Source organism: Papaver somniferum, unplaced genomic scaffold (genome assembly GCF_003573695.1).
Source record: "Papaver somniferum cultivar HN1 unplaced genomic scaffold, ASM357369v1 unplaced-scaffold_137, whole genome shotgun sequence".
NCBI lineage: Eukaryota > Viridiplantae > Streptophyta > Magnoliopsida > Ranunculales > Papaveraceae > Papaver > Papaver somniferum.
Genome location: NW_020622934.1, coordinates 16861355 through 16879571, shown reverse-complemented (window position 1 = coordinate 16879571; position 18217 = coordinate 16861355). Strand labels below are relative to the sequence as shown.

The window sequence follows — 18217 nt, the reverse complement described above, 5'->3', positions numbered from 1 at the left end:
AAGGATTATGAATCTCCTAGCTTTCAAGATATCATATTGTCATGTGCCTTCTGAAGTTAGATGTGTGGGTGCCCTAATCAGTGGTCCGTCTGCCTAAATAATGAAGCTAGCCGATTAATTATTGGCTAATTAAGAGCCGGTGATCCTTAGACAGGTGTCTTATGCAGATTAGTCTCTTAATTTAAGGTTTCCCTTCTATTGGCTTAGTATTTATGCTGTAAGAAAACTATTTGAGAAACTTAAGTTGATTTTAACGAAGTAATAAAGAGGCCGCTACGGCAGAGTTACTAATTCTGGTCTATTTTCGTTCATTGTTCTGTGAAAACCTTCTTGATTTGTACTAGAACAGTACAATTGTCATCAGAGCCGTTCTTTCCTATCATTCACTATGGTGGTTCCAACATGCAAAGATCTACAGGATACTAACAATCGCCAACAAATTGAGCTCGATTCATTACACCAAAAATTCAATAATCTTGCCCTACAACTCAGTACAACAACAACAAAAGAAGATTTACAATTATTGAAGGTAGATATCCAATAAGAGATGCAGTCTCAGTTAGAATTTTTTTTTCGAATCGAGATCTGCAACGAGATCAAAGTGGAACTCAAGGCTCTAATGGTGGAAAGTCAAATCAGGCTGGTGGGTCTAGCTTTCATAGTCCAATTGATGGTCGAGATTACAGTCAGCAACACCGTATGCCGAAGCTGGACTTTCCTATATTCGATGGCGAAAATCCAAAGAGTTAGCTTCAAAAATGTGAATACTATTTTCAGATGAACAACATTCAGGATAACCACAAGACAAGGATGGCAGCCATCCACTTAGATGGTAAAACTATTAAATGGTATGATAATTTTTGTCTGAATCAGACCCATATTTCGTGGAAATATTTATGTGAGAATGTTTGTCTTAGATTTGAAAATCATGCTCATGATAATATTGTTGGTTTGTTTAATAAATTGACTCAACTCACCACTGTGGATGAGTACTTGGTAGGTTGGTAAACCTACAATAAAATACTGCAAGTGCACAATGTCTAACTAGCAGAATAATGGCAAGTACAAGTCGTTCCCACGAGGAGTGTAAAATACTGCTACTAATTAATATCAAAACTAACTAATCGACAAGATGATGTTTGAACGATTTTCTGAAATTTGGAACAAAATGAAATAATAATAATTCTAACAGTAAATAAAATGAGAGCGGGTTATTAGGATTTTCGGTTTCCACCAATTAATTATGCAAATTCTACTAGTCATTAAAAATATATTCCATGCATTTTTAAATATTATTTCTCCGCTGTAATTTTCTTCGCTTCATGGGTAGTGATTCTAAAGCATTACCTATCAATCCTAAAGCATACCACGTCAAAGAACTTAACCAAAGCACGCCATATCAATTGAAAAGCATAAATAATCAAGAAAATCACATGAACAATAAAATGCCAAGACATATGAAGAAAAACTACTAGTCATTCAAATCATTACTGATCATATAAATGTAGAGTTTACACAATTAAATTGGTTTCTACCTAAACCCTAACATGACTCTAGCTAGACATGGATTTCTCAAAAGCCATAAACATATTAAAATCAAACTCTAGCTAATGAAAAATGAAGAATCGAAAACAAAACTTCAACTCTTTACGGCCCTGTGGCCGGGCTCTCCTCTCAAATAGTCCACCCCCTTCTTATAACCTTCCCTTTCTTTTATTTCATTAATCAAAGAATCAAAATAAATTATTCTATGAAAATATCTTGCATGAAAGTTGATGTCGTCATCATTATCTTTCCCCAAATAGTATTTCCACCTCGTTCTTCCAATGAAATAATAATCTCTCCTTATTTCCAAAATCTCCCAAATGAAGAAAGAGTTACTTTATTTCCAAAATAATCTCACGTGTAAATATTCCTCAATTAATTCTTCACATGGAAAATAAATTATCTTTCCTGGTGGAATATATATGTAATAAAGTAATAAAGATAAAATACTCCCATTTTCAGTTTGCATGTGCCATCCCCACTTTGATTTCAATTCATTTGCTGCGTTTGTGCCTCGCCTATGAAACAATTTTATGTTGCTGATATATATGGAGATACCAGGCCAGCTACATTTTGTCATTTTTTTCATTGTGGTTGCTGATATATGGAAATACCAGGCCAACCTCATTTCATCATTTTGGTTGCTGATATATGGAAATACCAGGCCAACCCCATTTCATAATTGTGGTTGCTGATACATGGAAATACCATGCCAACCCGGCTGCTGATACATGGAAATACCAGGCCAGCATAATAAGTGCTGCTGATATATAGAAATACCAGGCCAGCATAATTGATCATTGTGGCTGCTGATACATGGAAATACCAGGCCAACCACATTTCATCATTGTGGTTGCTGATATATGGAATTACCAGGCCAACCACATTTTTCCATTTTCGTCGCAAACACCATTAAGTCTCACATTTTGCTGTTTATTCGCTGGATGATCGAATTCACTTGTACTTTCTACAAAAGCACTAAAATAGTATTACTAACTAAAATATTGTATCATAGCTAATATAAATATGGGTATAAAATGTAGCATATACATGCTTATCAGTACTTTGAAGAATTTGAGTACTTGAAAGCATTATTGTTAAGCCTTCACAAGGATTCTCCTGATCCTATTTCATTTCTAGCTTTATTGGAGGTTTGAAAGAAGAACTTAGAGGGTTAGTTCTCATGTTCCAACCCACCACATTACTTCATGCTTTTTCCCTTGCTAGAATGCAAGAGAAAACTCTGTTAATCCAACAAAAAACATCTAAGCCTTCTCAAAGACCTTTCCCTAATAATTTTTCCACTACCAGGCCCTTCACCCAACATCAAAAATCCTTGAATGTCACTCCTCCACCACCTCCACCAACCTCACAACCCAAATCTAGCCCCATCATGCCATTAAAAAGATTAACCCCTGAGCAAGTCCAAGCTAGAAAGGAAAAGGGTTTATGTTTCAACTGTGATGACTACTATAGGAGGGGTCACATTTGCAAAAAACAATACTTATGTGTACTCATTGGTGAGGAAGCTGAAGAAATTTTTGAAGAAGGATTGGAGACTGAGCCAGACACTGAGACATACTCTCCTATTGAGAGTGATATGGAGATTTCATTACATGCTTTGACAGGAAGTGCCTCAGGTGACACTATTAGGATTCCTGTCTTCATTAAGAAAAAGGAAATTTCAATCCTTATAGACACAAGCAGTACACACAACTTTATTGATTCTACTTTGGCAACCTCTTTACAATGCCCAATTGAACACACTGTCAGTTTGTTGGTCACTGTAGAAAATGGGGACAAAACAGTGAGTTCAGGGGTGTGCTCTCAGCCGGAATGGACTATGCAAGGGAATAAATTCACCGGGAACCTCAGGCTTCTACCACTCGGTGGTTGTGACATTGTAATTGTACTTGGTGCTGACTTGTTAAGAAACCTAGGTGATGTCCTCTTCAACTTATCTAAGTTATGCATCACTTTCAAGCATAAGGGAAAGAAAATCACACTGACTCTAATTCAACAAAAAACATCTTTAAGCATGATGAGTGGTGGAGCAGTTAAAAGATTCTTCAGGAAGCATTCTCATGGAGTTGTTGGTCAACTTTTTTACATCTCAACCAACACTATCCAACCAACATCCCCACCACCATAAATCACTACTATCATTAAACAATTTCCAGATGTGTTTTCTGACCCACAAGTTCTCCCACCCCAAAGGAACTTGGACCATAAAATTCCCCTCATTCCTAATGCCAGCCCTGTCAATCTCAGACCATATAGGTGGACATTCATCTAAAAAGCAGTGGTGGAAAACCTAGTGCAATAAATGTTCCAGTCAGGCATCATCCAACCAAGCAACATTCCATTTGCTTCTCCTATATTTCTGGTCAAAAAGAAGGACAAATATTGGAGGTTTTGTGTTGATTATAGGAGGTTAAACATCATCACAATGAAAGAAAAATTTCCAATACCAGTCATAGAAGAACTATTGGATGAATTACATGGCTCCAAAGTTTTTTCAAAGCTTGATTTGAAGTCAGGATATCATCATATCAGGATTTTTCCCTCTGACATCCACAAAACTGCTTTCAGGACTCACCATGGCCATTTTGAATTCAAGGTAATGCCTTTTGGTCTCACCAATACACCTGCAACTTTTCAAGCTCTCATGAACACAGTTTTTCAGGAATATCTTAGAAAGTTTGTTCTGGTATTTTTTGATAATATCCTAGTTTACAGCCCTTCTATAGAAACTCATTTAATTCACTTACAAACTGTTATTGAGCTTCTCAGAACTCACAAACTGTTTTCCAACTTTTCCAAGTGCTGTTTTGGGCAATCTGAACTAGAATATTTGGGACACATCATTAGCCACAATGGGGTTAAGGCTGACCTTGCAAATATATATGATATGGTTGAGTGGCCTATTCCTACTACTCTTAAGGTCCGATTCTTGGGCCTCATGGGATAATATAGGAAGTTTGTGAGGGATTATGGTCTTATAAGAAAACCATTGACTGACTTATTGAAGAAGGATGCTTTCTCTTGGTCTCCTGCTGCTACTGCAGCCTTTAATAAGCTTAAAAAATCCATGACCACTACCCCTGTGCTGGCATTACCTGACTTCACCAAACCATTTGTTCTTGAAACTGATGCTTGTGACATGGGTCTTGGAGCTTTCCTTATGCAAGAACACAGGGCCATTGCTTTTTACAGCAAACCCCTTGAGCCAAAAGCTGCAGCACTATCAACTTATGAGAAGGAGTTATTGGCTATTGTTCAGGCAGTCCATAAGTGGAAGCAGTATTTACAGGGCTCTCATTTCATCATCAAAACAGATCGCCAGAGCATCAATTATTTTCTTGACCAGAAGATATCCACTATCCTGCAGAAGAAATGGCTCATGAAACTCTTAGGATATGATTATGAAATCCAGTACAAAAGAGGTTCTGACAATAAGGTGGCTGATGCCCTCTCCAGAAGACCTCACTCCACTGCTGACTGTCACTATGTATCTCTATCTCAGCCTGCTTGTACTCAAGAACTTATTGATAGTTATGTACATGACACCACAGCTCAAGGTCTCATAGCACAACTTTCCATCTCCCCATCCTCATCACCCAAGTATACTTATTTGAATGGTATCTTAAGGTACAAAGGCGGACTCTATGTGGGCACTTCAGCTGACACCAAACACAAGATTTTAGCATCTCTACATTCTTCAGTTGTGAGTGGCCATTCTGGCATGCATGCAACATATGGTAGAGCAAGATCTTACTTCTTTTGGCATGCTATGAAGAAGGACATTCTTTTATTTGTTTCCAGTTGTGATGTATGTCAAAGAAACAAAAGGGAACACACCTTCCCTGCTGGATTACTGCAACCCTTGCCAGTTCCAGACCATGCTTGGCAGCACATTTTACTGGATTTCATTGAGGGATTGCCTATGAGTGAAAGGAAGTCTGTTATCGTAGTGGTGGTGGATAGACTGACGAAGTACAACCACTTCATTGGCTTACACCATCCTTACACTGCCTCATCTGTTGCCAGGGAATTTCTCTCTCATGTTTTTAAACTCCATGGTATGCCTGCTTCAATTGTATCTGACAAGGACAAGATTTTTACAAGTCATTTTTGGCAGGAATTGTTCAAGGCATTGGGGACTCAGCTGAAGTTAAGCACAGCCTACCATCCACAAATTGATGGTCAAACTGAGAGGGTCAACTCATGCCTGGAGATCTACTTGAGGTGTATGTGTGGCCACCAGCCCAAGAAATGACATTTATGGCTTCCACTTGCAGAGTGGTGGTACAACACCAACTTTCATACTAGTCTTAAAATGAGTCCTTTTCAGGAACTATATGGTTACCTACCTCCACACATGGCTTTTTCCTTCTACTGTTACTACTTCTGTGGATGATGTTGAGACTTATTTGAAGAAAAGGGATGCTGTAATTGAGCTTTTAAAAGACACTCTTCACAAGTTCCAGGAGAGAATGATGTTTTTTGCTGACAAGACAAGAACTGACAGGGTTTTTGCAGTGGGAGATTTGGTGTATCTGAAATTACAACCTTATAGACAAGCTACTGTTGCCTTGAGAAGGAACCTCAAACTTGCTTCCAAATATTATGGCCCATTTCCTGTAGAGAAGAAGATTGGTTCAGCTGCTTTTAAACTCAAATTGCCAGCAGAAGCTCGGATTCATCCTGTTTTCCATGTCTCCCAGTTAAAGAAGCACATTGGAGCCATCCACAATCCCTCTCCTTCCCTCCATGTGCTGGATATTGATGGTACAGTTCTTGTCATTCCATATGTTGTTTTAAATTCAAGAATCATCATCCGCAATGGCAATTCTGTACCTCAACTGCTTATACAATGGACCAACACTGCACCAGAGGATGCTACATGGGAGGATACAACTTACATATCACATCATTTTCCCAAGTTCCATCCTTGAGGACAAGGATGTTCTGTTTGAGAGGGTATTGTCATGTTCCTTCTGAAGTTAGCTGTGTGGGTGCCTTCATCAGTGGTCCGTCTGCCTAAATAATGAAGCTAGCCGATTAATCATTGGCTAATTAAGAGCCGGTGATCCTTAGACATGTGTCGTTTGCAGATTAGTCTCTTAATTTAGGGTTTCCCTTCTATTGGCTTAGTATTTATGATGTAAGAAAACTATTTGAGAAACTTAAGTTGATTTTAATGAAGTAATAAAGAGGCTGCTACGACAGAGTTACTAATTCCGTTCTATTTCCGTTCATTCTTCTGTGACAACCTTCTTGATTTGTACTACAACAACACACATGTCTAGTTGGCCCAAGCTTTATTTTGATTTTCTGTAAGCTTTAGAAGTAGTTTGTGATTTCTCTAACTCTTTTTTTCCTTTCTTTCTTTTCCTTGTGCTTTTTGAGGGTGGTACAAGCCTTTTGTACGCTCTACTTTTTGATCAATATATTCTTCTTTACCGATAAAAAACAAAAACAAAACCATCACTAGTAACCCATCTCTACTCAGATCTGGTCCATTTTGGACCTTCTCTGAGCATATTTTTTCACTAGTTCTTGTTTTCTAGGTTAGTAGTTTTAGCTTAGTTGTTATTATGTTTTCTACTTATCTACATCATTATGGTGGTTTTATCTACTCTTTTGAGGTTTATCTTTGCTTTAACAACGATTCTTAGTTATTGGATTGGGTTTCAAAATCAATAGTGATGCTCTCCAACGTCAAAATCTTCATCTTTGTCGTCTCCGACGACGAAATCTTCATCATCAACTTATCCGGCGACGGAGTCTTCATAGGTGATTTCTTTGGCGACAGATGTTTCATCGCTAGTTACAAGAGATTTGAGAAAATCACTCTTATTTCGGGAGCACATCTTTCTAAAGAAAAAAAAACAAACTAAATGGTTGGAATTTAACCGAGAAAAATCATTGTTCCTCCGATTTAATTAGATCTTATTCATATTTATATTTGGCTTACTACGACAATCCTTTTTCTTTTCTTCTCGGATTTTCGGTATTTTACTTTTATGATATGTTTTTCTTACTTTGTGTTCTTGATTTTAAACTCATTGTGATCTCAAATCTCTATCGATTAAGTGAAAAGGTTCCTTCTGTATAAAAGAAAAATAAATAAAGGATTCCACATTTAGAATAATTTAAACCTATGTAATGATTGTCCTTCAAGTAGAAATGTAGAATATAATGTCCAACAGAGATTCCTTTGCAGTCGTGGCAGTTTAAGAACTTCCACGTCAGAAATTATTATTCTCTTTTTCCTCGAACAGAATATAATAATATATGTATAATAAATAATAAATAAAAAATTACTTTGAAAAATACACAGACAGCAAATCAAAACCTAATAAAACTTTCACCTTTTTCCCAAAGAAGGAACAAGAAAACCCCCAATTTTTGTCTTTCCGATTCTTAATTTGTATCTGGGGCTAGGGTTTTCTCTAATTCGTCTTCTTCTTCTTCTTAATGTTTCTGAAGCTCTATTTCCTTAGTATTTCCATTCTTCAGTAACAATTTTGAGGTGTAAAATCGGCTTCATACTTCGTTTTTGAGGCCGTAATGGCTTCTGAAATACAGATGAGTCCTCAGTTAGAGCAGATCGATGGAGAAATTCGGGACAATTTTCGAGCTCTCGCGTAAGATTCTTTCAGTTTCTTGTATTCTTAATTTGTAGTTTTGTAATTTTTTAATCTTTTGTCGATCATTCTATTGTGCATTTGTAAAAGTCTTAATCTTTCGATGAAGAAAAGTATATTGGTAATTTTGGAAATTAGATGATTTTAAGATTAGTTTTTAAGTACCTCTTAATGTAGATGTTTTTGAGGCAGGGGGGCAGTTGCCCCTAAGGCTGCTGGACTATTAGCTGAGGGAAATAGTAGTTTCACTTTAGGTAGCTGATATAGAAAATTTATTGCATTTTAGATGTTTGTTTCGGGTTTATATAGTGGATTTACTAAATTGTGGAGCATTAGTGAAACCATTACAACCAAAATGAGGATTGGAGGTCTTGTATGTTTGGCAGAAATGTAGCATCTTATCCGTAATCAACATAAGCTTATACACCAGACATTGTGTTTCACTAACCACGGGACAAATATTAAGTTTCAATAGTGATTACAGTTGCTTTCCTCTAGTATATTTAAAGTCTACAGACTACAATCACAGCCTGACCCTAGACTTCGTGAGATCCAAGTGCAAACTTACCTGGTGTGAAACCATATGCTCACACAACAGGCGATGTGTTGCACTAATATGTGACAAGTATTGAGTATCAAAGGTAATTGCAATCACTTTCCTCTTTAGGTATTTTAGCACACGAACATAGCATGGCTTGAACAGGGTCGGCCCTGAGGCAAGGAACGCAAAGTCTTTCTTTGGGGCAGCACAGCCATGGCGACATCAAAACGATTTTTCCCAAGGAAGGATTTCTATAACAAATTTCTCTTTTGGTCTTAACAGTGATTAGAAACAAAATATAGGATTGGAATCATTTTATTCCAGATATAGGATTAGAAACCATTCATTTCTATTTAATCATTGATTTTCTAACTTAGAAGTTTGAACTGCCGTTTTATTTTCCTTGTTGGTTACTGTATGTATCTGATAAATTATGGATATGGGTCATAAAAGAAACAAGCTTCAGGATCCAAAATAGAAAGAGAAGAAAAAATGAAATCTACTGTGTCTCTTTTGTTGGTGGATTCTTTTGAAATCTCAACCAACTGTTGAGAATGAGGGCAACGGTAGCTGCTGATAATGATATGTATAACGATTAGACTGATGGTAGTACTGATAATGATATGAATGATCTCAATTTGGACTGAGAACAATACAATTGAAGGTGTTGATGGTGATAAATGAGATGGAAATGAAGGAAATGCAAATACAAATTAAGACAGAATGAGGGTTTCCTGTTTTATGTTTCAACTTCAACTTTTCCACCTTTATGAGTTATGAACAATTTTCATACACGGTCTTTATGGGGAGAATAGGATTGGCATAAGATGATGGGAATACACAAGAGTAATGGTAGCTTATCTTGATAGTCCATTAACTCTTATACTCATCTTAATCACCGGTAACAGAAGTAGGCACTATTGCAATGGGGCAGCAATTTTACCTTCGCTTCGGGGCAGCGAAATCTCAGGGCCGGCCCTGGATACTTGAGAAGACTTCTAAAGGAGTGCCAACTTACACGATCCTGAAGCTTTTAGTTTTGCACTTTTGCTGTCCGCTTCTAGTGTGAAATAGATTAGATTTTTCTTTTGTTATTTTCCATCTTACAAGTTTTTATGAAGTAAAATAAAAGGAATACAGCATGTAGATAGCTTGAAGACTATGTAATGTTATTCTGCACAGTATGGTAATTTGTTTCTTATTATTCCTAGTGCCTGTCAAACGTCAAAATGGGGACTGGATATTTGCTTGTTATGTGCACGTGAAAGTATAATGTAGCTTTTCATTGCGAATCAAAAATTATAGGAGTTGCATTAGTGATAATATTTAACTGGTGCTAACATGGCTATGACGGTATTAAACAATTAAGTTCGCTCAATTTCATTTTGCAGAAATGGCTTTCAAAAGCTGGATAAAATTAAAGACCCCAACAGACAAAGTAAACAGTTGGAGGAACTTACCGCCAAAATGAGGGAATGTAAGCGGTATGTTTAATCCATTGCATGAATCTCTTCCCCTCGTTCCTCTTTTTTTTTTTTGCCTTCTCATGTCTGCACTTGTCTGGTGTTTTAGATCGTATTTGACTAACCTTTGTGTAATTTCTTAATTTTAGGTTGATTAAAGAATATGACCGAGAACTCAAAGACGACAAAGCCAGATATTCTCCTGAACTCAATAAACAACTCAATGAAAGAAAACAGTCCCTGGTTAGTTGTTTTGGAAAAAATTGCCTTGTACTTCTTGTTTTATTCTTAATGTATTGATAAGCATATTCAGCAGTTGCAGAAATGTTCAATGTTAACAATTTATTTTTGTTTTACTGCAGATTAAAGAGCTAAATTCTTATGTCACCTTGAGAAAGACGCAAGTTAGTTTCTTTTTTAGGATGTATTAAGATGATGTAGTTTTTTGCTGTCTATGTATAAGATTTGTTGAAAGATGGTGTATGCCACTGTGACTCGTCAAAGGTTGCAGAGAGTTGGCATTCATATCTCAATTTGAATAGGGTGGGTTTTCAAAATACTTTCGGCACAGAACTGTCCTATACGCATCACTCATACACGAGCATTTATGTGATAGCTTTACAGATTTATGTATGGATTTCGGATACTAAATAGAAGTTTCACTGCAGGTATACGACTAGCCTTGCTGCTGCTGGCAATAAAAGAGTTGAACTTTTTGATGGAGCAGGAAGCAGTGAACCTACAGGCGAGGAAAACATTCAAGTTGCATCACGTAAGACGTGATCTGTATATATGCTTATTAATGTCAAATACCGTAGTACTGGTACACACTTGATTATAGAATTGCGTCTTCCTAATTCTTACTTTTACGGCTGAAATTGATATCTTTTGACATAGTCGAAACTTTTTTCGAGCCTCACTGGCCTTTGCTAAGTAAATATTTCTACGTACATTCTCATTTTTGCCTGGGTTGTTTTTTTGTAGCAATGTCTAATCAAGAGCTTATTGATGCTGGGAAGAGAAGGATGGATGAGACTGATCAGGCTATTGAACGGTCAAAAGGTATACAGTTCGCTTTAAACACCTCTCTTTGCTTACCAATTGCTGAAGGCTAGTGTGTTCTCATTGTGAAATTGAATTCTAGGTTGTGGAGCAAACAATGGAAGTTGGAGCTCAAACTGGAGTTGCCTTGAAGGGCCAAGTGAGTAGGTTTCAGGTTCCACGTCGTCATATATAAACTTGAAAAAGACAGGAATCAAGGTTTGTAAAATGATTTTCTTTGTCTAAACTTTGTACAGACAGAGCAAATGGGTCGGATTGTTAATGATCTTGATACGATTCAGTTCTCTATCAAAAAGGCATCTCAGCTAGTGAAAGAGATCGGAAGAAGGGTTAGTTTTTCAGTTTCCACAATCTTTTGAATCTTTCTTTTATGTATTTATGATTTTTCAAATCTAAAACAACGACCACATCTCCTTTATTCAGGTTGCGACAGACAAATGTATCATGTTCTTTCTATTTCTGGTTGTTTGTGGGGTGGTAGCTATTATCATTGTCAAGGTACAAACTCCCTCCCTCCCTCACTCATCCTCCATGTATTGTGTCTATCTCATTTTTTCAATTCTAAGGTTTATTTGTACTGTTGTAGATTGTGAATCCGGGCAACAAAGACATCAGAGACATTCCAGGATTAGCGCCACCAACTCCAGCGAGGAGATTATTATCCTTGCCGGCTAATTATTAACTACAGTACTACTACACTGTTGTAGAGTTAAAGAGATGAGGGCTAATTATTAACTACAGTACTACTACACTGTTGTAGAGTTAAAGAGATGAGGTTCGAGTGATTCTTGTATTTACTTCTTTATTGTTTTTACAATGTGAGCCATGGTTTGCGTATAAACGTTCAAATATGCACAGATATATGGTGTTTGGGCATCTTCCAATTTTTCTTCTTCACCTCTTTCTTTCTTTCTTTCTGTGTTTGCTAATGTGAAAATTTCTTGTCATCATTTTCCAGTTGTACGACACTTGTTTCTCGAGATGTGTATATTGTGATTGCCATTGTGATTCTTTCTTCTCTTGTTTGGCAATTGTATTAGTTGTTGGTTTTGTGAGTGTCTGTTTCCATAGCCATCATTGTAAACCGTCTCACCTTTTTATTTAAAACGAAAATGATTAAATTTTTCTGAAGAGTAATAGAAACTTGAAATTGGGATAAGAATTCCAACTGAGAGGTTCAAAGTATATTTGAAAACGTTTGTATTAGAGAACTGTAACATAATGATGGTGGCCTTAAATACTCTAAGTAAGCTACCCTGGCTATAAGTTCTGATTTCACCCCTTGCCTATCCAAATTCCAATGGACTTGAGGCTTCCATGTGGCACATTGTCCGACTACTAGCTAACTCAATTCAAATTTGGAAATTTCCTGCTTAAATGGCATCTCTCTGACAGCTAGTACAGTTTTTCTGCCCTAATATTTCTCGATTTTGTCATTAAGCCAAACATTCTCGGAGTCTCAGATTAAGAAAAAAGAAGAAGAAAGAAATCCCTAATTTTTAGGAATTGTTGTAATAATCTATTAGCAATGTCAATCGCCGCCGCTGATACACCGTCGACTTCAACTTGTAGTGATGGTGCACAAGAACTGGATCCCCTTTTGAAAGATTTGAATGAAAGGAAACAAAATTTTAGAAGAAATGTAGTATCATTAGCTGCTGAACTGAAACATGTTCGGAATCAACTCGCTTTAAAAGAAGAGATTTTTGGTAATGAAACGATTACTAGACAGGTGGAGGCAAAGGCGACAGATATGGAAAAAGAAATTAGTCGTTTGCAGGAAGATTTAGACGACCGGAATCGGAAATTACAAGCTTCGGCTTGTATAGCTCAACAGGTAACATAATTTACACCAGTTTTCCATTGGGTAAAATAAAAATCATGTTAGGATGACCCCTCATGCCACATGCTACCTCCGCCCCTAGTGATAATGCAAGTGATCTATAATTTCTTTATAAAATATGAAAAAACTACATATTAGATTATGGGGGTGCCGTTTTGCCAACGATAGTGGTACTCATGTTCGGCTCTAGGATCGTATCATGACAACTGAAGGTGTAGGAACGAAAAATAGCCCTCAGTGCAAAGAGTAGACAAGAGACAAACACTGACACGATTTCGTGCAAATGAGTCTGTTGGATATGTGGATGTTTTCATTCTTTGTCACCACCATTTTACTTTTGGTCTATCTTTAGTTCCATGTTGTTCTGCTGTTCCCTTCATCTTCCCGCATAATTTTGATGTGTCTTGGTTCTCATTTCCATGATGTTTTTATGTGGCATAGTATTTGATGGAGATGGATGATTTAAGGTCTCAGCTTTCAAGCACACTAGCTGATGCAGATGCAAGAGCAGTATCAGCTCAATCATCTCAGCTTCAGTGCTTGGTATTGAGAAATGAGTTATATGAGAAGAAGAACTCATCAGAAGAGCATGAATGTCGTGTCAATACACTAGAAGAGAAGCTGGTTAATCTGCAAAAAGATCTTCATGAAAGGGAGGAATCTCAGAAACAACTGAAAGATGAAGTCTTGAAAATGGAGCGAGAGATTACGCTAGCAGTTGAAAGAGCTGGGCAAAGAGAGGATTATGAACTGAGGCAGATCTTAGAAGAGGCGTCTATTAAGAATTTTGAGAGGATTAGTAAGCATTTGACTTCCAAGGATGAAGAGATTGTTAAGTTGAGGGATGAATTCAGGATTATGTCCGTCCATTGGAAACTAAAAACTAAGGATCTGCAGTCGAAGGTAGTAATAATGGTTTTGGTAGCATTTGCTTGGTATCATGAAGTTCAGAGCTTGGCTTCACTGCTGTTTTATTTTAGTTTTTGTACTTATTATGCTTTATTTTCTCATGTAACAACAGTTGGAGAATCATCAGCGAGCAGAACACGAACTGAAAAAGAGGGTACTGAAATTGGAGTTTTTCCTTCAAGAAGCTCACTCCCAGACAAGGAAGCTTCAAAGGGTACAATACCTTTTTTACTAATCTGCTTTCTCAATTTAGCTGGATATCGTTCGTTGATACATGCAGTTCATTTTCAACCTTCACATGGATGTTTTCCATCAGTTTTTCCATTGCAGTTTTTGGTTTGTGTCCGGCAGATGGGAGAGAAAAGGGATAAAGTTCTGGAAGAACTCAAACATGAGGTGGATATAAAGCAACAGGAAGAAGGTTTTGGCATTGACAAGCAGAACTTCTGGGATACCTCTGTCTTTAAGGTTATGGCTTCTATGGCCATGTTTGTCCTGGTAGTATTTGGAAAACGCTAACTCTCCTTTATGTGGATGTTGTTTGTTCTCACCTTACACTCACTGACAGTCCCACACCTAGATAAGGTGCAATGCGAAGCTTGTAATCTTTACTGGTTACAGCAAATCTCCATCCACTTTCATTGGTTCATCTGAGCCATACGGGATTTGCATAATGTGCAAAGAAAATCATCATATAGCTGCGGAGAGAAGTTGTAATTCCTATTTTGTTTATGTGGAAGCTGGTATGGATAAATGCAGAATTTTCTTCCTTTTTCACTTCTGTTATTACTAGTTGGTATTGTAGAATGTACTTCTGGATGCAGTAATATATGTTTCCTTTGGACAAAAATTATGAACTTGATCAAGTAGATAACTAGATGCGTAAAATGTACATTCACAAACACTGAAATTTAAAACCCCATTTCATATACGACCGGATAAACACCTAGATTAGCATCACCTTACCCACAGCCTCAAAACTGTAACTCCTGAGCTGAGAGTAAAAATTAGAAACCAAAGTTGGTAGATCCTAGTACATAGATGAACTTCTCAAAAGATAGACAGGACAATCCATGAACTCAAACGGCCCAACAGGGCTCTAACGTTGATTTTTGAGATTTGACGGGGCCGCAAAATTGTTTTGTATCATTATTGTGTCTAGTGTCGGTGTTCGTAAAACTAAAGCTTAATAAATCAAATTCAAATCATTATGACTTACTTCAGCAATTAGTCTAGTACTTGATTCCATCGCACTTTTATTGTCACACTATCTGATACATTGGACGTCATGCGAATGAAAACCAAACGGTAATATATTTGAAGCTAATATTTTGGGATGTGTTTCTCTTACAAAGCTCTACGTTCCTAAAAAGAATGAGCGTATTCCGACACGTGTAACACCACCATCTACTACTTTAAAAATGAGCCGTTGAAAATCAACGAATTTTTAGCCATTGAAATTAGGACCGGTAGATTGTAGTTTTATATGTCGGAGTGTGATTTTTGAGAGGCATGTAGAACTTGGTAAGAGGAACATATCCCAAAATATTACCTTCAAATCGATTATTGTTTGCTTTTTATTCACAAAAATAACGTCAAATGTGTGAGAATAACAGTGTGAATGGTCAAATTTCTTTCCTTTTTATGGGATTTATTTTACTGTTCCATATACAATGAGATGAACTGAAGCACGGTAATTTTATTTGTTTATTTTATCCAAATTAATTTTGTAAAAATCAATCATAATTACTTGATGAGATGAGCAAATCTATTAGTCAATATTGATGTTAAATTCTTTTTCTTTCTTTTTCACAAAGCATTGAATCCTGGCGTTTTTAGGGGCCACTCAAAAGGATTTAGGTGCCAACAATAAAACAAAAAAGGTCACCCAAAGGGAAAATGTAGCCAGCCCTTATCTCGCGTAATTCGTAATGGCGAAATTACCCTTATATATTCGGAGGATACGATAACATTGTTACCCTCCGAATGCAATCGGAAGCCAAAATCGTTCCCATACTTCCGATTGTAGTCGGTGCAGTATTAGAATGATTTGTGTTTCATTTTTTCCATTTCTTTTTAATTTTTGAGTTGTTAGAGTTATAGAGAAGAAGGTGAAGGAAAAAAAGAGAAAACCCATTTTATCACTACAAAAATGGATGGATACGAAGAAGAAGGTGAGAATCATGACGAAGAACAAAATGTTGAGGGTTCACGACCGTTTAGAGAAGACGATTTGGGGTATATGTTGAATGATCCAAACTTTTGTGGAGAGGAAAACATAGACGACCCTTTCATGGAAGAAAATGGAGAATCGCATGATATTGAAGCTAACGATGCATGTAAAACACAGGTATTGTGTTAAGAAACTCAAATACTCGATTTGCATGCGTTTGTGTGCTTATGTAAACAAGAAAAACCGATTATTGCATGCATTGAATGCCATGAACCACCCAGATTCGGTAGATAATTTCTAGATTAAACTTACGAATATAACACACTGAGTACCAAATATGTATATTCGGTAGTTACAAGATACTAGTTTACTGCCGAATATGAGAAAAACCCCAAACTGGTTTTCCAAAAATATCTACATTCGGTAGTTATGTAGAGTTATTTACCTCCGAATGGCCCCAAAAACGAATTCCTCAGAAAATTTCAAAACTCAATATTCTTATCCTTTACAATCGGTAATAGTTTAACATTATTTGACTGCCGAATATAACAGTGGCCTCAAAATAAAATTTCCGAAAACTTGAAAATCGGATGTTTATCGATTAAAGTTATCTCCCGGTTATTTATATTCGGCTGTTTTACTATATATTTTAGCTTCCGATTATATCATTTTTTGCACTCAGTAAATTGTGTACATTCATTTGCATAAATCGGGTGTTTTGGGTAACCGATAGGATTCCGAATATAAAGTATTCAGAAGTTTGACTTATTTAATTACCTCCGAATATATCATTTTTTTCACTCAGTAAACTGTGTACATTCATTTGCATAGATCGGGTGTTTTGGGTAACCGATAGGATTCCGAATATAGAATATTCGGAAGTTTGACTTATTTAATAACCTCCGATTATTGTATAATAATTTGTTGCTTTCATATGCAGGCCGTTGAAGAGTTTGTTGATGACTTCTATTTGAGGCCCGACACTTCCCTATACTATGCAAACGATTTGGTATACTCATTACTATTTTTTTCTTTTTTTTCAAAATTTATATGTTAAATGGTTATGCTTATTAGGTTTGTTTTGTTTTATGCACGTTTAGACATTTGGAAGTAAGAAGGAGGCAAAGGAATGGCTTATGAACAAGGCAAAAGATAACATGTGCGTGGTAGTTCAAAATAATCATGTTAGTGACACTCGATTTGAAATGATTTGTGAGCGAGGTGGGACGCGAAAGAGTCACGAGGGAAAGAATAGTAAGTACATACGGAAGACGAATAGGAAATACCGAAGCAATACCAAGAAGATAGGATGCCCATTTAAGATTGTCTTCTATAAGCCCGATGGTATTAAAGGTAAAGAGTATAAAATGTATAAAGTTGATAACGATTGTCACAACCATGATGATCCGTTGGATTTAATTGGACATGTAATGGTTGCCAAGTTAAAACCACATCAAATGCAGACGGTGAGGTCTATGCGGATCCAAAAAGCGAGTGCGATCTTAAGTAAAATAAAGGCGGACGATCCCGACAACTTGTCTTCTTTGTCTACAATTAAGTCGGCCCTAGCTACGATCAAAAGGACTGATTGGGATGGTAGAACGGTCATGCAACAATCAGAGTGGTTAGCGGAGTTACACGGCTACACCTTGTGAAGGGAAGAAAAGGATGGTATAGTGGTTCGTATTTTCTTGGCACATCCCGAAATGATCCAATTGGCTCAATGCTTTCATCAAATTTTGTTGATAGATGCTACTTATAAGACAAACAAGTATAACATGCCGTTGTTGAACATTGCTTGCCATACTTCGGACAAAAACACGTTTACGATTGCATGGGGTTTAATGGATCATGAGAACAATGTGAGTTTCATTTGGATGTTGGAGACGTTGAGGTCCATTTATAACGGTGATAATTTTCCAAGGGTTATTGTAACGGATAACGATCAAGCCTTAATGCATGCAATAGCGGTAGTGTTTCCGGAAGCCCAAAACTTGCAATGTACGTGGCACATTCAATGCAATCTCA

The 18217-nt window shown here is 36.9% G+C and overlaps 2 protein-coding genes across 4 annotated transcripts; both read left to right on the top strand.

The window, feature by feature from the left end:
* The first annotated feature begins 7895 nt into the window (after nt 1-7895).
* LOC113334909 (novel plant SNARE 13-like) lies at nt 7896-12249 on the top strand. Its single transcript, XM_026581134.1, has 10 exons — nt 7896-8198; nt 10131-10223; nt 10352-10445; nt 10565-10602; nt 10871-10974; nt 11187-11275; nt 11347-11403; nt 11501-11593; nt 11688-11762; nt 11851-12249. Exons 1-10 carry the CDS (start codon nt 8122-8124, stop codon nt 11944-11946), a joined length of 816 nt encoding a protein of 271 aa, XP_026436919.1. The 5' UTR covers nt 7896-8121; the 3' UTR covers nt 11947-12249.
* Nucleotides 12250-12557: 308 nt separating this feature from the next.
* Nucleotides 12558-14860, top strand: LOC113334443 (nuclear envelope-associated protein 2-like). Of its 3 annotated transcripts, none has more exons than XM_026580693.1 (4): nt 12558-13101; nt 13549-14010; nt 14129-14230; nt 14347-14860. In XM_026580693.1, exons 1-4 carry the CDS (start codon nt 12793-12795, stop codon nt 14533-14535), a joined length of 1062 nt encoding a protein of 353 aa, XP_026436478.1. In that variant the 5' UTR covers nt 12558-12792; the 3' UTR covers nt 14536-14860. The 3 variants fall into 3 exon arrangements, with proteins under 3 accessions (XP_026436478.1, XP_026436480.1, XP_026436479.1); XM_026580695.1 differs by having other exon boundaries at nt 14333-14860; XM_026580694.1 differs by having other exon boundaries at nt 12560-13101; nt 14368-14860.
* The last annotated feature ends 3357 nt before the right edge of the window (nt 14861-18217 follow it).